The sequence below is a fragment of the Vigna umbellata genome, chromosome 5 (genome assembly GCF_029865625.1).
Source record: "Vigna umbellata cultivar VRB3 chromosome 5, Vumbellata_1.0, whole genome shotgun sequence".
Lineage (NCBI taxonomy): Eukaryota > Viridiplantae > Streptophyta > Magnoliopsida > Fabales > Fabaceae > Vigna > Vigna umbellata.
The window spans coordinates 8,459,134-8,486,527 of record NC_142169.1 but is presented as its reverse complement, the minus strand read 5'-3'; the positions used below and the strand labels follow the sequence as shown (position 1 = coordinate 8,486,527).

Sequence of the window (27,394 nt, the reverse complement as noted above, 5' to 3'; positions counted from 1 at the left end):
GTAAAATTCTATTATATTGGCAGTAAAAAGTCAAAATAAAAACTAAATTTGAAAAAGTGTTACTGTTGTATTAATATTATTAAATTGTAAAAAATATTAACTTAAAAAATATTTAAATAGTAAAAATCATTAATCGAGAACAGATTAATAACTAAAGTTTAAAAACTTGAAATCATGAAATATAGTCAAATTTCTGTTGTAAAGATCTCATAATTTTCTCAATAATCATAAGCTCAAGGATAGATTCTCCACCGTCCTTCATTTGATTCATGATCGTGAGTATTTTGTTGAAATACTCACTAATTCTATCACTATCCTCCATTTGCAGTAACTAATACTGCCTCCTAAGGGTTTGAAGCTTCAATTTCTTGATTTTCTCACCTTCTGTATGACTTTGAACCAAGATGTTCCAAACTTCCTTAGCAATTATTGCGTTCTAAATCTTTTCAAAAAAACCTATTTTGTTAACCTATCTTTCTTCTTGACCACAACCTTCTGCTCATCTGTAGTACCCAAAGCAAACTCTTGGTAGTCACTTTCAACCACATCACTCACATCTTAAAACTTGAACAACACCCGCATTTTGTGTACTCCATCGATCCCAATTTTTCTCCATGAGAACTAGAAGATTCACCGAAGAAATGTGATTATCACCACCAGCCATTCTTCAACCACGTTTACTTAATAAAGAAACGAAATCTTGACCACAATCCTATTGTGTTATCTCACAACCAACTTCTTCACACTTCAACCACTTTGTCTATCCACCACAATCACACGTGTTTTCTCAAGCACATCCTAAAAAGAACCCCCAGTTCTAGATACCAATTCTATTGAAAATAACGTGAATGAATGGTAAAAATATGTACTATATATTACTTTATGAATCAGAATATAATTTATACACAATAAAATATACGCAATAAAATCCTGTTACAAAACATAACTGACTTGACTTATTCGTTGCATTACAAACACTAATAATAATTATCAAGAGAGTGGTAAATTTTTACTTTTACTATATATTTTAAAGGTTATACTATCATTAGTTATATAACAGATAGTAAGTCTTATACATTTAAAATTGCTTTTATTTATTTTTCCTTTATTTAATACTTCCTAAAAATATATTAAAAGCCAAATTAATCAAATTTAAACTTATTAAAAATTTAAACCAAACAAAATAAATGATTAATTAAAAAAAGCACTAAAATTCATTAAATAGAATCACACCAACTTCCCAAAAGAGCTAACAACATTCAGATTCTTCGATAAAAGATAGACACATGTAACATATGTAATATTAATGAGTCATTAACAAATTTACATAAAACACTTAAACATGAGCTTTAACTCGAACCTTCAAAACAATAACTTTATGAATTTGTATATTTATATATTATTCAGAATAAACTCATACTAAAGATCCATTTAAGGTCTACTTACAACATTGCGTAGGTAGATACACATTAACCGCTAGTATCTCCATCATTCGTTGCTAGAACTACTGAAGTATTTAATGCCACATAGAGTTGGTGATCTTTCCAATCTATAAGCATTTTGCCACTCCACTGAAAAATGTTTTTGTCCTTATCGTACAGGAGCTTGGTAGTTTGCTGCAACATTTCTTTTTCTTTTTCTTTTGTCAGACAAACTACGTTAACAAAATAGGTTTTTTTTTTTAAATACCCAGATTGCATTTCAGCATGTTCTATTTCCATTTGCAGCACCTCAGTGATTATCAGAGTAATTCCAATGTAAAGTGTACATCAAACCAGCTGGTGCGATAACGTAAGGATTACACACTTATTAGTAACTTGGGCCCGAAATTATTTAGAAAAATGATTGAAGGAATCTAAGAACATTGATGACACTTGAGAAAATTTATTTTTCCTAAGACAACTGTACAAATATGATAAATACAACTAGCTATATGTATCCACAAGTAAATGGAACTTTTCAATTCTTATTCTACACATACCAGACCCCTACTGTTGCTGAATTATGTTGTTGAGGTGTGAGGGAAATGACAGCCAACTATCGGTGTGGACAAGTGCAGTCATTGTGACCTGTGCACTGAATTTTCTTTATAAAATTGGTAAACATTTCAAACAATTTAGAAAACAATCAGCCAGCTTCAACACCAAGTCCAATCATGATCCCTGTGTCAATTTAGAAAGAGTTATTAGGATTCATAACTACTAGACTGATGAAGATTGATTGACCATCAGATAACAAAAACTGCAAGGAAAAACACTATCTCCTACCAAAAGAGATAAAGGTAAATAAACCTGCTCAATCGTATTGCTAAAGCTATACAAAAAAAGACCAATAATTCGAAGGACGATGTTTAGATGTTTAATGGTGAGTGGCATGGAACCATTTTATTGTTTGATTGCTTTTCTTAGGAAACAAAAACAAAAAGAATGATTCCATTTTGTACCCCATAGATCGGAGAAAAACAAGCTTGAAATCTAGTTTGGTCTTTGTTTCGTGTGACATACAACATAAGTTTAAGGAAAGAGAGAAAAATATAATAGAGTTTACCCTAGGATTCTAGGTTATGGATAGATGCACTACAAAACAACCACTGTTTAGAAGATAATATATATTATTCTCATACTACACCTCAAGCTAAAGCATACAAAATTGTATGTTCCAAGCTTTAAACATATTTATTGATTTTGACATCCTCTCAAGTCCTCTCATGAAACATTTGAAGAGTTCTTTGATTATCTAAATACATCCTCATTTTTTACTTTCACAAAAACCTCAGCTCTTAAAGAAATTATTCTATCCACATAAGTTCACAACTGACGGATGTAATTGCCTTATACTTAACTTCAGCACTTGATCGAGCAACTACATCTTATTTCTTGGTCTTTAAAGAAATAATATTCCCTCCAATGAAAACAGAATATCAAACAGTGGAACGTTTGTCTGTAAGAGACTTCACCCAATCAGAGCATGAAAATATCTAGATATTGGATATTTCCTTTATCTTCATATAGTAGAACTTGCCCTACAAGTCTTTTTAAGGTAGATGAGCATGTGTAAGTGTTAGGCAATTAAAGGTTTACGTGAGAAGGGGTAAAAAAGGGATGAAATAAGTAGTGGGAGACGGTGGTTAGTTGGTTAGAAGAGAGAGGGAATATAAATAACAAACAGATTAAGGAGAGAGGGTATCGAATATTATTTGGGAATTGAGTCTGGACCTCTTGGCCAGTGGAGGAAGGGAGGCTTCCTTGGAGGAGAGATAGACACCTGTATTCATCTTTTCTACACATTACAGAGGAAATAGAAATACAGATCCATGCATATTCCTTTATACTGTTGAGTGTGTGTATTTTTGGTACTGTTTGGTTCCTTGTATAAAGGAACCTAACAGTAGGACAACATTCCAGTGATAAACGTGACAAACCTGCATAAATGACTAAGCACACCAACTGCAAAAGTCAGTTTAGGCCAGCACAAATCTTCTGTATCTCTTTGGATCTTAGAAAATCTCACTTTGTTCTGCCACTAATTTCTTATTTGAATCCATATGACTATCCATGAGTCTACAACCATTCATGTTTCTTTCACGATACCTAAAACATATTTCCTTTGAAAAATCACAATACTTTCGTTTGAACAAGTCACTTCAATGGCTGGAAAGTAATTGGGACACCGAAGATCATTGGTTTGAAAGTGTTTGCACAAATCTTGGTAAGCATAATTAATAAGTATATCTATCACTAACATACACAATTAGATAAACCCATTTCCTAGGAAATGTATGACAAGAAAAAGACTGAACGATTTGCTAACCGCATTTTAGCCCAAAGATTTTACTACAACTAAATTTTCCAACCAAGCAACTTGAGATTGCTTAAACCTTTGAGAGACTATCTCAATTTACAAACCAATTCAAACTTCCTGAGTAACAAAACCAAATAATTGCTCCACATAGATGTCTTCCTCCATATCACTATGAAAAAAAACATTCTTAATATCCGATTTGTTGAAAAGGTGAATGGTGAGAGATGGCATAGCAAAATGGATAATAATCCTTTTCACTACAGGAGACAAAATATCACCGTATTCCTAACCATACATCTAAGTAAATCCTAACCATATAACCTAACCGTTTGGCCCAACTTTAATGGCGTACACCCATCTACAACCAACTGTCTTCTGCCCAAAGTAGTAAAGGAACTAAGTCCGTGTGTGATTATATTCGAGAGTCTGAATTTCAGCAATCATGACTTGAAATCCAGGATAATCAAGTGATTTGGTCACATTTTTTATAATAACAATAAAAGACAGAAAATAAATGAGAAGTAGGAAGGAAATAACAGATAATAACTTAGAAAACTGTTAAAAAATGAGGATTCTAGGTAGAACGAGTACATTTTCAAAAAACAATGAGCCAACAAGAATCTTCATTATCATGGATCACGGTATTAAGTGATGATGGTGAAGGACTTGATGTAAAGGACTTGCCATGTAATATTGGACGGGTCACTTTTGGCCAACAGTGATGATAGATTGCAACAATGATTCTAGTGAGTTAGTTTCCAAAGTAGGACGGGAACTTAGGACAGGTGGGTTGACTTACATGAGTGGCAAATAACAAGGGTTGAACCACTAGTAAGACATGTTGTACAGAGTCAACTTCTTAGGTTAAGGAAAGAAAGATGTCTCTTTAAAAAAGGTGAAACTTGAAGACATGGTGTTGAAGACATGGTGTTAGGAATTTGGGTAAGAATCCCAACTCACTCACTCTCTAACACACACCAGTAATCACAAGTCAAGAATTGAGTAAATGTTGTATTGTATTCACAGCAAAAGAATCAAGAATACAATCTATAATATAGACCAGGAGCTTAACCTCCTTCACCAGGTTCAAAACCGGTCAACACAAATGAGTGTAGCAACTAACTCACTGAAACTACAAAAGAGGTCCCTTATATAGACCTTTTCCCGCCCCCCTTGACTGTTCAGCAGTTAAGTATTCTTTCTCACTTTCCTACTCTCTTCCTTCTTTCATACAGCCTCCATGTCCTAACATTACTTCCCCCCTGAAAATCAACCTTGTCCCCAAGGTTGAACTCAGGAAACTGTTCCTGCATTGTCACCCTGTCTTCCCAAGTGGCACTATCCGCCCTCCTTCTTGCCATTCCACCAATACTTGCTCCCTCCGGTCCTCCCCTTGCTATTGGATTCGTCTATCTAGGACCTTGGCCGGCCAGCAAGATGGCCCATCCATTTGCAAATCCGCTGGCAAATCTTTCTCCACTTTTCTCGCCCCTATGGCCAGTTTCAGCTGGGATACATGAAAAACAGGGTGGATCCTTGCAGTCTCTGGTAGTAACAACCTGAATGCCACCTCTCCTACCTTCTGGATGACCCTGAACGGCCCATAATACCTTGCTGCCAATTTTGGGTGCAGTCGCACAGGCATGGACGATTGTCTATGTGGTCTTATCTTCAAATACACCCAGTCATCCACCTTTATAGTCACTGGCCTTCTCTTCCGATTAGCTTGCTTCACCATCATGTCTTGAGCTCTCGTCAAATGGAACCGGAGCTGTTGTAGTGCCTCATCCCGTGTCTGTAGCTCTTGAGCTACTGCTTCCACCAACGTCTCCCCCGTAATGAACCTGGATAAGGCTGGTGGTGTTCTTCCATAGACTGTTTCGAATGGTGTGCATTTGGCAGCCCCTTGATAACTAGTGTTATACCAGTACTCCGCCCAAGGAAGAATTACGTTCCAACTCTTCGGCTGTTCAGAATAGAAACACCTTAAATACCCCTCCAAAACACGATTCAGCACTTCCGTCTGCCCATCTGTCTCTGGATAGTATGCCGTGCTATGCTCATATGGAGATGAGTTCCCTGCAACTTGAACAATTCCCTCCAAAACGAACTGAGGAACAAGGGATCTCTGTCATTGACTATGGTCTTGGGTACCCCATGTAATTTCACTACTTCTTTCACGAAAGCCTTTACTACTGTCCGCACGGTGTAAGGGTGTTTGAGAGGGATGAAATGTCCATACTTGCTTAAACGGTTGACTACAACTAGAATGGCGACAAATCCCTTGGACTTTGGAAGCCTCACGCTGATATCTTCCCAGATGGCTTGGGGAATGGGCAGAGGTTGCAGCAGACCCTGCGGGGAAGCCGCCAAGTACTTATGCTGCTGGCACACTGCGCATCTAGCCACAAACTCTGTCACGGCCCTCTTCATTCCAACCCAGTATAGGGACTGTGCTACCCTACTGTAGGTGCGATACACACTTGAGTGGCCCCCTGTTGGAGTCGCATGAAACTCTGCCAACAGTTTCGGAATCCATTCTGATTTAGCCGAGATGATAATCTTCCTTTATAATGCAGTCGTCCATTTTCCATAGTATAAGTCGAATGCTTTTCAGGATCTTGGGTGATGTCTTCCGCAATCCTTCTCAACTCTTCATCCTCTTCTGCTTCCCTTAGCACTTCCTGGAAATCCTTCCAGTAAGGTCTCATCATCACCTTCAACTCCTTCTCCATCCCCTTAGTATGATTCTCGGCTCCCTCCTCTGTTCCTTCCATTTCCTTTCGTGACAAAGCATCTGCCACCTTATTAGTGGCCCCCGTTTGATAAACAATCTCAAAATCGTAGCCTAGGAGTTTGGCAATCCAGTGTTGTTGAGCTTGGGTTGTTATCCTCTGTTCCAACAAATATCTCAAACTCTTTTGATCAGTGTGTACTACAAACTTCTGACCTAGCAAATAAGGTCGCCAATGATGTATCGCCATCACCACCGCCATGAGCTCCTTCTCGTATATCGACTTCCCTAAAGTCCCCTCCGATAGTGCTTTGCTAAAGAATGCTATTGGCCTCCGATTCTGCGTTAGCACTGCTCCGATTCCCACCCCCGAAGCGTCGCATTCCACCTGGGCTATCGTCACCGCTTCCTTTAATCTCCCCATCACCCTCCTGGCAGCCTCCGTCCATATGAAATTGCCCTTCTTCAACATCTCGATTAGAGGTCTCGCTATCTTGCCATAATTCCTAACGAATCTGCGATAGTACCCGATCAGACCCAAAAACCCCCTCAAAGCTTTCAATGTCTTTGGTTCTTCCATTGCGACGACCACCTCCACCTTTTCTCTATCCATTTCTACCCCTTCCTCCATTATAACATGCCCCAAATATCTGATCAAGGTTTTCCCAAATTCGCTTTTCTTTTTGTTAGCTACCCACTGTTGTTGCTTTAATCTGCCCAGCACGGTACTCACTTGCTGCAAATGCTCTGTCCACATGGCGTTGTAAACGAAAATGTCGTCGAAGAAGACGAGCACAAACTTCCTTAAATACGGTCTGAACAGCTCGTTCATGACACTCTGGATGGTGGCAGGGGCGTTGGTGAGGCCGAATGGCATCACCAAAAACTCATAATGCCCCGAGTGTGTCCTAAATGTAGTCTTTTGGACATCTTCCCCATCCTGATTTGGTGGTACCCGGCTTTAAGGTCAACCTTTGAAAAATACCGCGCCTCTCTAAGCTCGTCCAGCAACTCCTCTATCACCTGGATGGGGAACTTGTTTGGGACCGTGGCTCTGTTGAGAGCTTGGTAGTCTATACAAAACCGCCAACTACAGTCTTTTTTCTTTACTAGAATTACGGGACTCGAGTAGGGACTTGTACTCGGTCTAATGATCCCAGCTTTTAACATTTCTGCCACCTATCGTTCGATCTCTTCCTTCATGACATGTGGATAGCGGTATGAACGAACGTGTACAGGATCTGCCCCATCTTTTAAAGTGATTTGATGGCTCTCTTCCCTATCAGGGGGCAGTCCCTGGGGTTCCCTAAAAACCCCCTCATACTTTTCCAGAATTCTCCTATCTCCTTCTTCTGCTCCTCTGTCAACTCTCTTTCTTCACTATCCTCACGCCCCTGTTCCCTGCATTCCAGACTCCAAACCAGGGCCCAGGTTTCTACCTCGTTCATCTTCAATAGAGTTTCTGGTTCGACCACCCTTCTCCCCAATGTTGGGTCTCCCCTGATGATAACTCTTTTCATTGCCTGCTAGAACGACATGGTTAACGCCCCCAGTTCACCGTTATCTCCCCCAGCTTGGCTAGCCACTCCACTCCAAGGATCATGTCTACACCACCCAACTCGAACAAGTAGAACTTCTCTGTGATCTCTACTCACCCCATACTGACTACCACCCTTGGATAGCAACCTCGAGTCCTCTTCTTGTGGCAATCCCCCAAACTTACTTGATACGGAGGGGTGTCTTCCTGGTCAAGCTTCAGCTCTTCCACCAACCCTCGGCTGACGAAGTTGTGACTTGCACCACTGTCCACTAATATCAGTATCTCCTTTTTCCCTACTCTTCCTTGTAGCTTCAGCGTTTTGGGTTGCGAAAGCCCGCCGGCGGAGAAAGCCGATAACTCCATTCGGGGTGGCTCTGCCACTTCCTCTTCCTCTTCTATAACTCCCTCTTCATCTTCCGCCAACAATACCACCTGTATGCTTCTCTCAGGACATTGATGCCTAGGGCCAAAAGGGCCTCCACACCTAAAACACCTCCCTTCTCCCCTCCTCTTCAAAAACTCTGGGTAGGGTAGGTTTCGCAAATTTCGACCTCGGTTACCACTTCCCGTCAGGCTGTCACGCCTTACTGATCCGACGCTCTCAGTTGGGGTCGTTCTTCCTGGGTTACTCCTAATGGGTTCGGTATTCACCACCACCGCCCCTCCTCCTGTCGCTCGACCCCAAGATTGGGTACTCTTGGGTGTTGTCCAACCGCTCAGAGCTAACCCGAGTAGTTCTTCGACATCCCGCACGATTTTCATTGCCGCCATCAGATTTTGCGGATCGTGTGGCCGTATTTGGCACTGCAGTTCCTCTCTTAGGCCTGCTAGAAAATATCTCAATAGCTGGTCGTCCGAAAACGCCTTCGTCTGTCCAACCAGCGCTTCGAAATCCCGCACATATTCCTCCACAGTGCTCGTTTGTCTTATCGCCGCCATCCTCTCAAAAATCCCCTTTATGACTCTCAAACCTGATCAACAAAGCCTCCTTGAGCCCCTCCCACGAGTGGTCGCTCGCTTTCTCTTTCCAGAACTTAAACCAGTAGCCGGTGCTTCCTTCTATAGTAAGATACACCAGTTTGACCTTCTCCGCCTCTGCTACTTTTTGAATTTCAAAGAACTTTTCTGCCCGATTAATCCAATTCAGAGGGTCCGGTCCTTCAAAGGTGGGTAACTCCACCTTTCGCCGCCAATTGAGTTGCCCCTCCGCTCATTCCCCGTCTCTCTCTCTCCACCTCGTCCCTCCGTTGGCCATTGACTGACCCCTGACTCCCGTCGGAATTCTCCTCCGTCTGTTTGGTTCGCGTACCCATGATCCTCATCAGTTCTGGGATATCTTTGCGCATCGCAATCGAATCTTGACGATTCGCCGCTGATTCCGCCTTCAAACCGTCCACGGTCATTTCAATATGCTCCAACTGTCCTTCCACCCCGTTCATTCTTCCTTCAATTCGGTTCTCCAACGCATGCAACTTTCCTTCCATCTTGTTCTTCCTCCGATTGGGATCCGGCAGGTCAGACCACTTTGTTAGGAATGTGGGTAAGAATCCCAACTCACTCACTCTCTAACACACACCAGTAATCACAAGTCAAGAATTGAGTAAAAGTTGTATTGTATTCACAGCAAAAGAATCAAGAATACAATCTATAGACCAGGAGCTTAACCTCCTTCACCAGTTTCAAAACAGGTCAACACAAATGAGTGTAGTAACTAACTCACTTAAACTACAAAAGACCTTATATAGACCTTTTCCCGCCCCCCTTAACTGTTCAGCAGTTAAGTATTCTTTCTCACTTTCCTACTCTCTTCCTTCTTTCATACACCCTCCACGTCCTAACACATGGTACTTTGTTTCAGGAGAATAACAAAGGTACCTTTTTGGAGGCGACAATATCCTAGGAACACAATTTGATGCCTCTTTCCAAGAATTTGTCCAGATTTAGAAATATGTCATGTACAAAACACACAACCAAAGACAAAGGAAGTAACACGAAATAGAGGTTCCCAACAATATATAACTTGTCCAACGTTTGTTTGATTTCTCCTTGTGAGTCAGCTTAAGATGAAAAATGTAATGCCATTTGTTTGTTTGATAGATGCCATTTGCAAATATTTTATGTCTTCTTAACAAAAGTATTTACATGTTTGAAATAATCTAAGGGTTCCCAATATATTTAGGTTCCACATATTGTCACAATAAAACAACAAGTTGGAAGTCCAACTTCCTCCATTGGTCAACACTTTATAATATTTCATTGTTGTCTTTTTCCAAGTGGTCACAAAAAACCTACACAAGAAAACCAAAGCTCAACAACTGCAGACAAAGATTAATAATGTTTACCATCAAGTTTCTTTGCAGTAATTGTTGTAGACCTAGAAAAAAATGAGCATGTATGTTAGGAGGTTGAGAGTGCACAAGAGAAGGAAGAAACATTAATAGCCTAACTGCCTTGGCAGTTACGAAAGGCGGGAATAGGAAGTATAAATAGAAATTGTATAATTGTTTAAAGGACTTTTTGGTTAATGGTTGTTTCTACCAGGAATTGTTAATCCTGTGGGGGAGGTTAAGCTCTCATTGGTTCCCTGTACGTTGTTTCTTGTTACTGTTAATACAAGAAAGGCTATTCTTTGTGTTTGGTGTGTGTTCTAGTGTGAGTGTGTGATCATCTGTTGAGGTTTCTTGAATATAAACCTAACAATTTGGTCCGACCTGCCGGATCCAAATTGGGTGCAAAGCGACGATAGAGGTAAGCACGGAGGGACAATTGGAGGCTCTGGAGATTACGATGGAAGGGATGAAGGCGGAATCTACCGCAGTGCGCCGGGACTTGCAAGAAATAATGAGGATGATGGGGGCGCGGGCTCACAACAACGAAAGACAATCAGATGGAAGTCAGGCTTCCATAAACAGGAACCAGCGATGGCGCGAGGAGGATATTGGAGGGAGAGTGGGTGGCGATCATTCGGAAGGGCAGAATCAATGGCGGAAGAGGGTTGAATTACCCACTTTCGAAGGGCAGGACCCGTTAAACTGGATCAATAGGCGGAGAGGTTTTTCGAGCTTCAAGGAGTAGCGGAGGAGGAGAAAGTGTGGCTCGCGTACATAAGCATGGAGGGCAGCGTGGGTTATTGGTTCAAGTTTTGGAAAGAAAAGTTCTTGGGAGGGCCTTAAGGTAGCCATGATCGGTAGGTTTGGAGGACGACATAGGGGGACTGTGTTTGAAAGGCTGGCGACGCTACGACAGGAGGGTACAATAGAAGAGTATGTCCACGAATTTGAGGTTTTGGTGGGACAAACGCATGTGGTTTCAGAGGAACAGATGCTTGGGTACTTCCTTGCTGGATTGCGCGACAACATTAAAAGCCTGGTTCGACCCCACGATCCCCAGGAGCTAATGGTGGCTATGCGAATTGCGCAGGATGTCGAAGAGAGTCCAGGGGGAGCGAGAACAGGTAACTGGGGTTCGACCAAGAATTCCACTTCCTGGGGGCACGTGACAGGAACCGTCGTGAGAAGCGAAACAAATCGCAGCAACCCAGTTCGGCCAGGGGGTGCGGAGAGTGTGGATTCGGTGAGACGCGAGGGGAATGGGACGGATGGAGGAACAAAGCTTAGCAACATGGGGGGAAGCAACAACAGAGGTCGAAATGTGCGAAGCTTACCGTATCCCGAATTTTTGAAGCGCAAAGAGGGTTGATGCTTTAGATGCGGAGGGCCTTTTAGCCCTGGTCGTCACTGTCCTGAGAGGCGCTTGAGGGTGGTCATTCTAGCCAAGGATGAAGAGAAGGAGAAGGAGGAAGGGGTGATCGACCAGGAACCGAAACCCATGGAATTATCGGCATTTTCTGCAGAACGGCTAACTCAGCCTAAAACGATGAAACTAGAGGGGAGGATTGGAGAGAGGAAGGTGTTAGTACTCATTGATAGTGGTGCAAGCCATAATTTCATTAGTAAGGAATTGGTGGAGGAGATGAAGCTACCCATGGAGGACACACCACCCTACCTGGTGAGCCTGGGTAATGGGCAAAGAAAAAGGACCCGTGGGTGCTGCTAGAGGGTAGTTGTGAACCTGGCAAAGGTTGAAGTGGAGGAGAGGTTCCATCTGTTTGAACTGGGGGGTGTGGATATAATTCTGGGTGTGGAATGGTTAGCTAAATTGGGGAAGTAATGTTGAACTGGGGGAAGATGACCATGGGGTACAAACAAGACAGAAGGAGAGTGATCATTCGGGGGGATCCGACTTTGGCTAGGAGGTTAGTGGAACCCAGGTCGTTACTAAAGCTGACAGAGGAGGAGATTTGGACTTTGGTTTGGGATTTGGGCCAGGTCAAAAAGGATGCCGAATCAGGAGAGTATCCAAGGCTGACAGGGGAACAAAAGGCAAAGTTAGCGGGGATTCTAGACATTCACTCTCAGATTTTCCAGGAAGTAAAGGGGTTGCCCCCAAATAGAGACATGGTGTATCAAATTCCCCTTAAGGAAGGGGTAGATCCAGTAAACGTGCGTCCTTATAGATACCCACATCTCATGAAGGGAGAAATTGAGAAGTGGCGGAAATGTTGACAGCGGGAATAATTAGACCAAGCACTAGTCCATACTCCAGCCAAGTCAGTTTGGTCAAGAAGGATGGTAGCTGGCGTTTTTGTGTGGATTACAGGGCCTTAAACAAGGCAACCATACCAGATAAATTTTCTATCCCACTGATAGAAGAGCTCTTAGATGAATTGAGAGGAGCTAAATATTTTTCCAAGATAGATTTAAAAGCTGGGTATCATCAAATTCGGATGGGAGAAGGGGATGTTCACAAAACAGCCTTTAGGACTCACCAAGGCCACTATGAGTTCTTGGTGATGCCTTTTGGCCTCACTAATGCACCATCAACTTTCCAGACTGCAATGAATAGCTTATTGCAGCAATATCTCAAGAGGTTTGTACTAGTTTTCTTTGATGACATATTGGTGTATAGCTCTACTTGGGAGGATCACTTGGAGCAAGTGAGTTTGGTATTGCAGAAATTAGAACAAAATGAATGGGTGGCCAATATAAAGAAATGTGAGTTTGGGAGAAGCCAAATTAAATACTTTGGGACACCAAATTTCGGAGAAGGGGGTTGAGATGGACCAATAAAAAATCAAGGCTGTGCTAGAGTGGGAAGAGCCGAAGAATCTGAAAGCTTTGAGAGGGTTCTTAGGCTTAACAGGTTATTACAGAAGTTTTGTGCAAGGCTATGGCAAGCTAGCAAAACCCTTAAACGAGCTATTGAAGAAGGGTAAATTTGTGTGGACTGAGCAGGCCGAGGCTGCAATGGCGAGGTTGAAGGAGGCTGTTACTTCTGCTCCAGTGTTGACATTACCGGATTTTGGCCAAACCTTTCACATAGAATGTGACGCTTCAAGGGGAGGAGTCGGGGCAATGCTAACTCAAGGAAAAAAGCCAAGCCTTTTTCAGTAAGGCTTTATCTGAAAGCTCTTTAAACAAATCTATATATGAGAAAGAGTTAATGGCCTTAGTCATGGCCATCCAACATTGGAGGCCGATTTGTTGGGACAGAAGTTCATTGTGCATACTGACCAGCGAAGCTTAAAATATTTACTGGAGCAAAGAATAACAACTCATAATCAGCAAAACTGGATGGCAAAGCTTGTGGGCTATGATTTTGAGATTGTGTATAAGGCGGGGAGTATTAACAGGGTAGCAGACGCCCTGTCCAAGAGAGGAGAAGAGGGTGTGGAGGAAAAAGAATTGTGTGTAGTTGCCAGACCTTATTGGCAGGACTTTCAAGAAGTCTTAAAGGAGGTTGAGGAGGATGAAGTGTTGATGAAACTGATAGCAGATATTCAAAAGGACCCTAACTCTCATACAAAATATACCCTGGAACATGATAGGTTGCATTACAAAGGAAGACTGGTGCTGTCAGCCAAATCTGTGTGGATTCCCAAGCTGTTGGCTAAGTTTCATTTGACCAGTACAGGAGGCCACTCTGAGGTATATCGAACTTACAGGAAGGTAGCCCAATCTTTGTATTGGATAGGAATGAAAAAGCCAGTTACTAACTTTGTGGCAGGGTGTTTGGTGTGCCAACAACACAAGTATTTGGCAGCTTCTCCCCAAGGGTTGTTACAACCCTTGCCTATACCTCATGCTGTTTGGGAAGAAGTGAGTATGGACTTTATAGTGAAGCTGCCAAAATCACAGGGCTATGATGCAGTACTAGTAGTGGTTGACCGCTTAAGTAAATATGCTCATTTTGTGCCACTTAGAAACCCCTATTCAGCTCGAACAGTGGTAGAAGTGTTTGTCAATGAGATAGTGCAGCTGCATGGGATCCCAACTCAAGATGAGCACAACTTGTCATCCTGAGACAGATGGCCAAACAGAGGTATTAAATCGGATTGTGGAAGGTTACTTAAAGTGTTTCTATTCTGAGCAGCCAAAGAGCTGGAATGCAATGCTGCCTTGGGCCGAGTACTAGTATAATACCAGTTACCAGGGGGTAGCGAGGTGTACACCATTTGAGACAGTTTATGGCAGGGCTCCCCGATCTTTGAGCAGATTTGTCCCAAGAGAAACCCCAGTAGAAGCGGTTGCCCAAGAACTCAAAACAAGGGATGAAGCACTTAAGCAGCTAAAGTTTCATTTGAATCGAGCCCAAGACTTAATGATACAACAGGCGAATAAAAGGAGGAGGGCAGTGGATATAAAGGTGGAGGATTGGGTCTATCTAAAGATTAGACCTCATAGACAGTCTACCATGCCATTAAGACTTCATCCAAAGTTGTCAGCTCGGTATTTTGGACCTTTTCAAGTGGTGCAGCAGGTGGGAGAGGTGGCGTATAGGCTCAGATTACTAGAATCAGCTAGGATCCACTTAGTTTTCCACTTATCTCAGCTGGAGAAAGCGGTGGGTGACAAGAAGGTGGAGAAGGACCTGCCTTCAGAATTGCAGGCAGAAGGACCTACTTACTGGCCTGTGAGAATTCTGGATAGTCGACAAGTGCAGCAAGGAGATGAGATGATACAGCAGGTTTCGGTGGAATGGCAGGAAGGAGGAAGAGAGGGCGCGACGTGGGAAGACAGGGTTACCATCCAGGATCAATATCCCGAATTCAACCTTGAGGACAAGGTTGTTGGAGGGGCGTAGGGTAATGTTAGGAGGTTGAGAGTGTACGAGAGAAGGAAGAAACATTAATAGCCTAACTGCTAAGGCAGTTAGGAAAGGCAGGAATAGGAAATGTATAAATAGAAATTGTATAATTGTTTAGAGGACTTTTTTGTTAATTGTTGTTTCTAACCGGAATTGTTAATCCTGTGGGGGAGGTTAAGCTCGCATTGGTTCCCTGTACATTGTTTCTTGTTACTGTTAATACAAGAAAGGCTATTCTTTGTGTTTGGTGTGTGTTCTGGTGTGAGTGTGTGATCGTCTGTTGAGGTTTTTTGAATAGAAACCTAACAATGTAGGTCTAGCATATAGATGTTTTGTAACCAAAAGTCCAATGAAAAGGGAGAGAAGCACCCTAGGTTTCAAGAGAACCAATACTTGCATTGCGCTAGAAAGGGTAAGTATGAGGGTTGGAACATTGACTAAAAAAGCTATTGAAACTAACAGAGGCAACATGATGGTGTTTTGGTGACCGGAAGGTAGTGCGTGGTCTACATGCACCTAACTGAGACACACAGAAAAGTGGTGCATGAGAAAGTATGAGAGAAAACCAGCCTTAAGGAAAGAAAGAAAAAAAACATAATAGAGTTTACCCCTAAATTCTAAGTTACCTATGTATAGTACAAAATAGCTTTTGCTCATAAGATAATACAAACTTTTCTAACACATAATGAGCTAATCCAACCATTTTGTATCTTGCAAAAAGAAGCGAGATTGAAATGGGATCACAATTATAGGTCAACAGAAGTGATGTGATACAAAAAAGATTATCACAATTAACATTGATAACTGAATGCATAAATAAACAACTTCAATTAAACAGAATGAGGTAATCATATTAAATAACATCTAGTTTGAGATCATAAAATTTGTCCTCTCATTTAGTGGAGAAATAAGACTTCAACAAATTGTATAAGAAAGACAACTATATGAATCGGATAACAAAAATATCCTTTCTGTTGCAAACTTTCTGACAAAAAAACTAGTTGATTGAGTTTGTTATTCTGGATCAACTTCATCCTACAAGAAAGCTTGGTTTATTCACTAGTAGACAGTCAATTATCTGATGCCTTAAAGCTTACGAAAAAAGATAATATAATACATTTAAAGAACAATAATTAGCAATGACTTACAATTTTTGTGCACTACGTGGCAACCAATTTTTTTTCATGGAGACAATCTTCAGTCATGACATTACTTTTCTTGTCATCATTCTTCTCTTTGTCAAAAGCAAACTCCAGTTGTTTCTCCACTGACTTAACGATCCCTGTTCGCTTGGATCTTAACCTATATGGGGGAGATGCATTGAATGTCTTATTACCGGAGATGTCAATCACATTGCCATGGCTTGCCGGACTCCTGGAGAAATGCCTAGAACCAGAATCATCATTGGTTCTCTCTGTTTCATTAGAAGAACGTGTATCATTATCTACCTTCAAAACTTTACTAGGACTAGTGAGTGCTTGGAACCCAGTTTTCCTCCTCCTCAATATGGAAGGAGTATTTGGAAAAGTATTGGCAGCCCTTTTCAAAATTGATTCAGGTGTCTCAGTGCATAATTCATCACCCTTTACACGAGGTGGAGTGAAGAAACCAAGAGGTGACAAAGTTGGACTCGAACAAAACTCATTCTGCTGGCAGATATAATTTAAATAAAGAGAATCTATGGGAACTGAACCATGTAACTGTGGTGGCTCATAACACAGAGAACCACAGGTTGGACTTTCTTGCAAAGACGTTCCAATTAACCTTGTAGTGCTCATGTTACCATTGCTTGTACAATGCTCAAAAGTTGAGTTTCCATTGAGTCCAGAATTGTCAGGTCTTGGCCCATAAGTTATTGCCCAATTAGCTTTTGACACTTGTTCTGAGTTGCTACAGCTAAGATCGATGTTGGAAGATTCAGGCTTGCATTCTACACAGTCAGAATCGGCAGATTCATTTGCAGGAACACTTGAAGAATCACCAACTTCTCTAACTGTTCCCGAGGACTCAAATTGATTCCTGCCACTGTCATCTAGTTTACTAATGGCTGTAGTTTCAGAGGATGTTTCAACAGCTGCATTTAATTCTTTATTTGAATAAACAAGTATTGATTTACTAGCAGAACGTCTAATTGTATCTTTAACAGTAACTTGTGGACTACTCTTGGGAATTGGTGGAAGTCTTCCTGTAGCTAAATAAAAATCTAACTTTTTCTTTAAAGAACTATTCCAATGATTCTTTATTGCATTATCAGTCCTGCAGAAGAAAAATCACAGGAAAATATTATCATGCGTCGCAATAAATCAAATGGCATGTCATTCCATCACAAACTAAATCTTCTACGAGGACGCCCAAAATCAACATTGAGTGCCATCCCTCTTACATAACTCATATATTCATTGAAGTATCTTTTGTCATTCTTTTTCGCAGGGATTCACTCTAAATATGTTTTGAAAAAAAAATTAACAGCTTAGTCAACTCCTTAAAAGGTGGACATATCTTTAGAACTTTATGTTCAGGATTAGGTAGCTTTGTTGGACCTATTTTATCTTATTTTTTTCTTTTTTATATCTTGTTTCTGTCTTACATTAAAAAAATATATAAGAATACTTCTGATAGGATATAATAAGATAGGTTTTAATGGGTAATAGGGCAGGACTGAGAAAACAGTTTTAGGAATTAATTGTTGTTGGGTAGTTAGAAGTGAGTTGCCTTTATAAGAAGGCAAGGGGGATCTGGTAGAGGGCAGTTTTGGATTTGTGAATTGTTAGACTGGAATATTGTCCAGTGGAGGGAGGAAGGCTCCCTTGGGGGTGATTCTTTGTATTCTGATTCACTCATACATCAATAATACATTCTATTCAGTTCTGTTTTGTGTGTTCTTGAGAGAAGGATAGATTTGATTGGCTTCTTGACTAAAGGAGCCTAACAAGTTTGGTCCGACCTGCCGGATCCCTTAGAGAGGAGAACGTGATGGAAGGAAGAATCAATACTGTGGAGAGGTGGGCCAGCGAACAGAAAAGAATGTTAGCAGAATGGAGAAGAAATATCCAAGAAATAAAAGAAATGATATTGGAAGACCAAAATCAAGAAAGGGACTCAAAAGGAAGGGAGAAATCTCTTGACAGAGCAAAGGGGAGGGAAAGAAAAATTTCTGCAAGACAACAAGAAAGGAAAGAAGGGTAGGGATGTTGTGAAAGGTAGTCTGCAAAACATCAAGAAAGCCAAGAAATTCTGTGAAGAAGGAGAGTACTTGGCTAATGATGAAGAGAAGAAGGAAGAAAGACATCCACAGAGTAGTGAAAGATGGAGAAGAACTACCCAAGAAATAAAAGAAATGATGCAGAATATCAAGATTCAGATAAAGGGCTCAGCAAGAAGTGATGAATCTGCCATGAAAGGAAAGAAAGATGGTTTTGAGGAAGAGCTGGAGGAAGATAGGGGCAAAGGGAAGCGGATGTGGAGGAAGCCGGTAGAATTGCCTACTTTTGAGGGGATTGATCCAGAGGGATGGATATCCAGAGCAGAGAAAGTTTTTGAGATCCAAAACGTGCCAGCAAGGGAAAAATTAAGATTGGCCTACACTAGCATGGAGGGAGGCAAAATCTATTGGCTCAAGGTCTGGAAAAATAAAACCAAGAACCCTTCTTGGAGAGTTGACAGAGGCATTGATAAGGAGGTTCGGAAAAAGAGATAGAGGTTCTGTTTTTGAGAAGTTAGCCCAAACTGCAGAAGTCACAGAAGTTGCTGCTGAGAAAGTTGTTAGTGTTGCTGGCCAGGCAGTGGCAAAAGCTGATGTTTCTGGGAAGGAAAGAGAAAGAGATATCAGTGCAGAAGACAAAAACTGTGAGGGAGACATTGTTGGTGTTGCTGCCCAGGAAGTGGCAAAAGTTGTTATTTCTAGGGGAGATAGTGGGGGAGGTTGTGATGTGTATGTCACAACAGTGAAGAAGGGTGAAGACAGAGGAAAGAAAGCAGAATATGGTGGGAATAAGGTGACTATTATGGTTGGAAATAAAGTAGAAGATGCAGTTGTTTTGAGTGGGAAAAAGATATGGTTGTCACAAACATATAAAACACCAGAAGACCAATGGCAGGGATATTTCTTTGCAAGGCTGCAATTTAACATTTAGAGGAAAAAGTTAGCTCAACATGATGATGATGAAGAAATTGGATGGTCAGATCAACAAGTTCTTTCCTTTTTAGCTTCAAGGATGAACAAATATGGGCAAGGAGAGGGCTTAGCCAGTGCTGCTGCTATAAAAATAAAAAAAAGGTTTTGGGTTTGGAAGAAGAGAAAAGAATTCTTGATCATTCATCAGAAAATAGTTAAAATCCAGGCCCATGTAAGTGGTCACCAGGTCAGAAGGAAGTATAGAACAATCATATGGTCCATGGGAATTCTGGAAAAGAAGCAACTCTTAAAGGAGTCAACAATTCATTCATATAGACCACCACCCAAGCCTCCAGACCTGAATTGGAGGGCAGCAGCCAGTGGGCTCCCTTCCTATGATGAAGATGAGCCATGGGAACAAGCATTATTGTACTAATCTTGAGGACAAGGTTGTTTTGCAGCAGGGTGTAATGATAGGATATAATAAGATAGGTTTTAATGGGTAATAGGGGCAGAACAGAGAAAACAGTTTTAGGAATTAATTGTTGTTGGGTAGTTAGAAGTGAGTTGCCTTTATAAGAAGGCAAGGGGGGTCTGGTAGAGGGCAGTTTTGGATTTGTGAATTGTTAGACTGGAATATTGTCCAGTGGAGGGAGGAAGGCTCCCTTGGGGGTGATTCTTTGTATTCTGATTCACTCATACATCAAGAATACATTCTATTCAGTTCTGTTTTGTGTGTTCTTGAGAGAAGGAGAGATTTGATTGGCTTCTTGACTAAAGGAGCCTAACAACTTCCCAGTAATATTTTCTTGTCTTAACGAATTTCTACTTTTATTTTAAAAAGTATAAGAATATATCCTTTCAAGATATTAATACTGAAATACATCCAGAATACCACCACCAGTAAAACAAAGCTGCTTCGGACACTAGCCCAGGGTGATACTTCACAATTCAAATAACTCAAAGATTACATTCCATGATTTTTTCTATGACCTCAATTTCCTTTATAACAACTAACGAACTGAAAGAAAACAGACCTTCCATGAAGGACCTTAGCTATTTCAGCCCATTTGTTCCCATGTATGCGATGAGCATTCATCAGGGCTAATTCCTCCTCCAAAGTCCAGGCATCCTTCTTTATCTCAGGGTTAAGATGATTGTGCCACCTGAAAACAGTTTAAAAGAAAAAATCAGTATAATCTGAGTAGTCCGTATTAAAAGCCGGTCTTTGTATTCAATTTGTCAGTTGAAACAAAAGAACATTCACATGAAATTAAGATCTTCAAAAGTTGAATTTTGCAAGAAACAAATCTAACATTTATATATAATGATATAGAGGGAAACATTTATTTATCAATAAAAAGATTAAAAAAAAGATACAAAAACTTGCACATGATCTTCAACTAACTTACCGCTCTCGACATTGTTTGCCTATTCGACCAGGTAAAGACTGGGCTATCAAAGACCATTTTGTTGGCCCATATTTTGTCACCAATTCAACAATTTTATCATCCTCCTGTAAACCAAGAGGACTTATTAATCGAATAAAATTATAGGAATGTTAATAAAGAAGGAAGGGACTAAGTTTCAACCTCCTGTGTCCAAGGTCCTTTAACAAGTTCTGGATTAAGAACTTTTTGCCATCTATGCAAACACTGGACTTCTGATCTATCAGGAAAAAACTCAGCTGCATTCCACATTTTAAATATATGTCACCAAAATGAGCATAGTGTTTTCATGAAACCCACATGACCAAATTCCTAGGTTTATACATATGACAATAGTCCATCACAGAACAAATAATGAATAAATATTATATTGAAAGATCCAAAACCAAGTTTGATAGTGTTAGTTGTTTAGTTGTTTCATTCAAACTTTGTTGAGCTCTAAAGAAGTGAAAAACAGTGGGAATCCATGTGATACCTAATTTTTCAAGAATGTATATATTTTATGTTATCTTATCATATAATTAAATTATAATACCTAATTAGTCAGGAATAAGTGTAAATCCCAAAACTTGCGACAAAAGGTGTACAAATCCCAAAAATATGTTATTCAAAGGTGTACAAATTGTATAACTAGTTTTTAATATGCAATTAGTTAGTAACCAGTATAGATCCCAAAAATCATGGGAATACAGCTTACTGAGACAGACATTTATTTCCTTGATCATTAGGACTAAAGTATATAAACCAATAGGTTATTCAAAGAAATATGTATCCCATCCTAACTTTCAAGCCTAACTAAAAGTTATCCTCAAGAGTTGTGCCTAAGTTGAATAATTTTTTTTCAGCATTCTCTTGCTTCACTCTGCTATACCAATAAAAGCATCAATAGTAATAACATAATTTGCATATAAACAAATTTCATTGTGTAACGTTTTCATGATCCTAACACACCAGCTCAATCTATTCCAATACAGATGATGGATGAACCTGCTTTACATATTGGAAACACTGATACAGAAGAAAAACAATATATATCACGATTATAGTGCTTTTTAGTTAAATTAGGTTGGAGATCCAAATCCAAACTTTTCATTCATAGATATTGGTTACGTTCAAATACTCACTCCAGTACCAATCAGCATGGATTGCAGTTATAAATTTGAAAATCAAATATAAAGATCATCACTAATTTATTGTACCAGGTGTCTCCATCGAGAAAGCAATACAGCAATAACAAGTTATGACAGAACTCAGGAATAAATACGGTAAATATTAACAAATACCTATTTTCTTCCAACTTTTTCCCTTAAAAACTGCCACAGCATTCCTTAATGTTTCATCCTGCATCAAGTTAAATAAAATATTAAGAAAATTAATAATAATTATGATGATTAATTTCTATAAAACCAGCAACAATTGAAAGGACAGGCATAACAATTTTGAACTACACTTGCACAAATAAAATCAGCTGAGATGAATTCACAATTTAATCAGCTTGCTAACAACCAAAAACATATCTAACCAGAAAAATTGATAAGTAAACATGCACGGCTGTCTCCAATGAGTAAAGACTAACCTCCTGTGCTGTCCAACCACCCTTAGCACGCCTGATAGGACCGGTGGTCCTCCTGTGCCAAAAACATTCATGTAAAAAAAGTCAATGCATATTGATCACAGCAGGGATCAAAGTGGAGAAAATTTTCCACACTATGAAGGGACAGTCACTCCACATAGACATACAGCAAAGAACAATACACTACCATCAAGGTAGAGCATAATGATCACAGTTCATGACTGTTACTGCAATGAAAAAGTAGAGAACTTAACGAATGTTACCGATGGGAAGGTGATGTGGATGCAGGACTACATATCCCAGGAGACTTGTGAATTGCACTGCCACTGCCTTCAGATACAGAGGAGCAGGAAGCAGCAGTGGATTGCTTATTCTCTTGGCAACACTCCTCAGATTTCACCGCGTCAGCCATATGCTTCAAGAGCTCAAAATCCTAACAACAAAATCATAGCTTACATCCTTATAAGAAAATTCTTTAAAAGAAAAAACATGGCACAAATTCTCAAAACAACCCCACCATACGCCAATCATCAAAACATCCCAAAAACCCAGTTCAAATTGAAAATTTCCTAAACTTTCACAGTGAAACACAAATATAAACAGAACCCAGATCTTAAAATCTATCATCAGATCAAAACCTTCAACATCCCCTCCCAAAAAAATTCTCACATGAAACATGGTAACGCCCCACCCAAACAATATCTATTCGGACTCTCGGAGTCCTTTGTAGCAAAAGGAAACTGAAAGACTTCGATCAAATCAATAAAAGGAAATTGACATCCGAATCTTGCAGAGTAAAAAAAAAAACCGAAATAGAAAGGAAATAACGATAAATCGAGAAAAAATAATCGTGATTTCTCTAAAGTGAAGTACCTATGCTTGGAGAGAAGTGGCGGGAATCGAAGTGAAGCTCATAGAAGAGAGACCACGATGCCTTCTCTCCTTTCTCTCTCTCTTCTCTGAGCTAAGGTTTCGAAAAATCCTCGAACGTTGAAACAATGAAAAATTGAAATTTAGTTTTAAAATATAAAAACGGAATTTTATTTATTTACTACTTATATGTGTGCATATGTAACGAATATAGACATAAGTCTAATAATAACATATTATAAATAAATAAATAATAATAAATGTTTGAGCACCGACGTCGCCGTGAATTACCGTTACTTGTGCGAGGCATGGTTTCATAGTCTGTCAATTAACGGCTGGTTTTGAACATTACTTCAGGAACAAAAGTTTGAAACTCAAACGGCACTTAAGGCGTGACGGCGATAAAGGTCGAACAAGTTTAAGTACCAGATTTAGGTCTTTGTGATTTTGAACCGTTGGATGAGAGGAGCAGTGGCGATTTGAGGTCGAAGAAGGAAACGTTCTAACTAATTGGAAGGTTAAATTTTTTTTATTAATTATTAGTAACTAATACAACATTAAATTAGGTTGGGATGACACAGCAACGGCTAAAAGCAAAGGTTATTATAAAATTAATGTGTCATTCATGCAATACTTTATAAAATAGTACCTTTTATTCTATATATTTCTGTTTAATATGAGAATAACTTTTATACCTATTATAACAAATATAGACTAATATTTTTATTAACTTAATTTATTTGAAAGTTCACTTTCGAGACAATAATTCACTCATTTTCCATGCATGTGATTATTTATTGATGAAAAAAAAATCTTACTTGAATTAAAACTATTATCATTAAAATAATCACTATTTATTAGTGCAAGTAGCCTTTCACAAGCATAAATTAAATATTATAAGTTTTGGGACATTGTGTTGATTGTATTAATCTAAATGAAAGAATCTATGAAGTAAAATTCTTGAAGATGGAAAAAGGTGAAAAATCATAGTAAAAGTAGTCATACAATTTCTCTGATGAAAAACATTTAATAGGAAAGTTTACCAACACAAACAATACTAGTCAACACTGAAACCATTTAATTTAAATCCTTGCATAAATTTGTCAAAATTAACTAACTTAATTGAAATTAGATAACTTATTAATGCTAGTGGCAGTATATGTTAGTGTGCATATGTGTTCATTTTTATATAATAATAAAATATAATTAAATTATAATTATAAAAATATAATGAATTTTATAATAATTTTTTTTTATTTTAATTTATTTGTAGACAACTTTTTAATTATAGATAATTATTTAAATTTAAAAAATGGTTAAATTTTAAAGAAAATGATTGAATAAAAAATTACTTAAAAAAGAAAATTAGTAAGTTAATTATTTTAATTTAAAAACATTTATTAAAGGATAAAATTGAATATATATATATATATATATATATATATATATATATATGAATAAAGAAAAAGATCAATCTAAACTATAGATAATTAATTTGTTTTTTTAAGAAACTATTTATTTAGTTACCATCAAAATCTGATAACTGATTTATTTAATGATATGCGATTGGAAATTTGAGTATGATGGATAAAAATGAAATAAAAGAAGAATTTTACTAAATCAGTCAGTTTTCTTTTATGAAAATAAGGTTCACGAAAAGTTATTACTAGAAATTTTGTATAAAAAAAAATATAAGAATCAATATCTTATATATTTTGAAATATATATTTTATAACCATGTTTTTAATTCAAAGTGTCTACGAGTTTTACTGACTTATAAAACTTTCACCGACAATTAATTTTAATCATAAAGTTAATGACCACTTTTAATAAAATACTACTTCTCATTCAATTTATTTTTATCTATAAAGTTTAAATTTAGATAGAAGCCAATTAGAACTAATTTAACAATTTTAGTGACTAAAATTAAAAAAAAATAAGAGTTTTAAAAATAAAGTAGTGGGAAGAAAATAGAAGATATAATTTTGGTGGACTTAGATATTAAAAAAAGATATTATTATTATTATTATTAATTATTTTAGATATTTTAAATGATATATTGAGATATTATTATATATAATTAGATATTATGGCTAGATAATAATAGTATATATTGTTGATGGACTCATAATAAATTAGAATAAAATGTATTATTATAAGTGAGAAAATATTTTAGAGATAGAGTTGGGTGGATCATAAATATTAAGATACAGAGAAAGGAAAGATTTTGTGTTTAGAAACCCCATAAACTCTAAATCAAAGACAGAAAACAAATAAAGAAAAAAGATGGGCGTTTTGGGAGAAGGAGAGAGAGAGCGATGGGAAACTCTTAGTGTAAAGGAAGATTGGTGGTGTTTTAAAGTTGTAGATAAAGTCTTATGATTGGTCAACGTATGAGGAAATTTACCTTTGTTTGTTTATGATTGTATGTTATATGTGTTTTTGGTTATTTTAGATTGATAGTACTTGTTGGTACATGTTTATATGATTATGATTATGATATGTTGCTATTGTTGGGCAAGGGTTTGTGTATGCATGGACATACCCCACTAAGACCGATCGCTACTAAGAGACCACACACCCCACTAAGACCGATCGCTATTATTCAATTAAATACTAGCACAAGACCGATCGGTCATTAACTGAAAAGCTTACAGAAGTATAACTCAGTTAAGACCGAACACAAGAAGAAAGCCGAAAGGTCAATGAATGACACTCGACGATCTATGTAATATTTGTGTTGGGTATTTTCCCTATGAATGTATGTATGATTTGTTGGGTTATCCTAATAGAGGATTTGATGCTAAGGGAGAACAAAGTTATGATGTTTGGGGGTTTCCATGCAAATATATGTTGTAAGTGTTGGGTTATTGGGATCTTTTCCTATGTGAAGAATAGGCCAAATAATGTGAACTATTATGTCTCACTTTGTTTTAGTGGAGATGGGTTGCACATTAGAGTCATTTGAAGAGAGGGAAAAACCAAATGAGAGAGAAAGGAAGAGAAGAAGTAATTTCTACATAACATATAACCTGCACTGATGTTTTCGTTGTTGTGAAGTCGTTCACCGTTGGATCGGGTTGATTTTGGACAGTGGGTTCCAAACGTGTGGTTCTTCATTCTGACCATTCGGATCTTCAATCAGAGGTCTACTTTGGGAGAAAACAACCTCGCATCAGCACCTCTGTGTTTTTGTCGTTGTGAAGTCGTTCACCGTTGGATCGGGCTAATTTTTGGACAGTGGGTTCCAGACGTATGGTTCCTCATTTTGACTGCTCAGATCATCAATCAAAGGTCTAGTTCGGGAGAAAATAGTGTAAAACCCGGATAAAATAAAAATAACTTTTATTTTTATTTTAATACCTTTTAAAAATAAATACTTATTTATGGTGTGTTATTGGGGGATAAAATTATTTAGGAATTGTATAAAAATTAATTAGTAATTGTTTTTATCATAAATTTCGAAAATGCCTAAAGTAAAGTTCATATATTATTATTTGTGTTATTATTTCAACAATTTGAATTGGTTCTGGTGGTAAATGAGGTGGTGCTGATTGTAGTCTTGTGGGGCTAGCGTCTGGTGTAACCAATAAGAGAAAAGAGTAAATTTTGTTTCTTTTATTTTTGTATGCCACAATGTTGGGTTGGGATAGATTCATTTACCTTTTGCATGACGTTGTTATTTTTCTTTTAATGAGAAGAAATTTGCTTCGTGGAAGATTTGTAGGGCATTATAATTTCAGTTGGTTTCCTTAATTTTAGGAAATTATTTTTGGTAAGATTTGGGAGTAGTAAGAGAGGGTATTAAAAACTATAGTAGGTCAATAGGGATACATTTAGAAGTCGTGAGAATAAACCCTAGCAGTATCCTTTCACCTCAAAAGAGAGAGTGCTTGAGAGAGACTTTATCCCTTACACCACCATGAGCTAGTGAGTGGGAAGTAGAAGACCTCAGGGATCAAGGTGTGGTGAAGGCTACGTTAAGGAAGATAAGGTTTCTCTGGCAGGTTTAGGACATCACTGTTAGCATAAAGCTAAAGAGTAGAAATTTTGATGATGTCTCAAAGTCAAGTCTCAAGTGCTCTTATTGCAGGAAGATCTTCATGAAGACTTGTTTTTATATTAAAGCTTTTATAATTTAGTAGATTTATGTGTAGGATGTGGTTTA

The 27,394-nt window shown here is 38.6% G+C and overlaps 2 protein-coding genes across 2 annotated transcripts; one reads left to right on the top strand and one right to left on the bottom strand.

The window, feature by feature from the left end:
* Nucleotides 1–1,217: 1,217 nt before the first annotated feature.
* MYB3R-5 (myb domain protein 3r-5) lies at nucleotides 1,218–23,414 on the bottom strand. Its single transcript, XM_088115286.1, has 9 exons — nucleotides 23,230–23,414; nucleotides 22,620–22,789; nucleotides 22,360–22,411; nucleotides 22,067–22,124; nucleotides 20,928–21,022; nucleotides 20,748–20,851; nucleotides 20,373–20,501; nucleotides 16,370–17,477; nucleotides 1,218–2,162 (listed from the first exon to the last, which is right to left on the bottom strand). Exons 2-8 carry the CDS (start codon nucleotides 22,766–22,768, stop codon nucleotides 16,382–16,384), a joined length of 1,683 nt encoding a protein of 560 aa, XP_087971412.1. The 5' UTR covers nucleotides 22,769–22,789; nucleotides 23,230–23,414; the 3' UTR covers nucleotides 1,218–2,162; nucleotides 16,370–16,381.
* On the top strand, nucleotides 14,443–15,218 carry LOC148197634 (uncharacterized). Its single transcript, XM_088115594.1, has 2 exons — nucleotides 14,443–14,456; nucleotides 14,630–15,218. The coding sequence occupies exons 1-2, from the start codon at nucleotides 14,443–14,445 to the stop codon at nucleotides 15,216–15,218; spliced, it is 603 nt and encodes a 200-aa protein (XP_087971720.1).
* Nucleotides 23,415–27,394: the final 3,980 nt, after the last annotated feature.

What these genes read in the sequence shown, in the direction of transcription:
- MYB3R-5 (XM_088115286.1), bottom strand. Translation starts at nt 22,768, where the DNA reads ATGGCTGACGCGGTGAAATCTGAGGAGTGTTGCCAAGAGAATAAGCAA. An exon ending in GGCAAACAATGTCGAGAGCG is followed by an intron (nt 20,502 to 20,747) that starts GTAAGTTAGTTG and finishes AACTGTTTTCAG; the next exon opens with GTGGCACAATCATCTTAACC. An exon ending in GCTAAGGTCCTTCATGGAAG is followed by an intron (nt 17,478 to 20,372) that starts GTCTGTTTTCTT and finishes TTTCTTCTGCAG; the next exon opens with GACTGATAATGCAATAAAGA.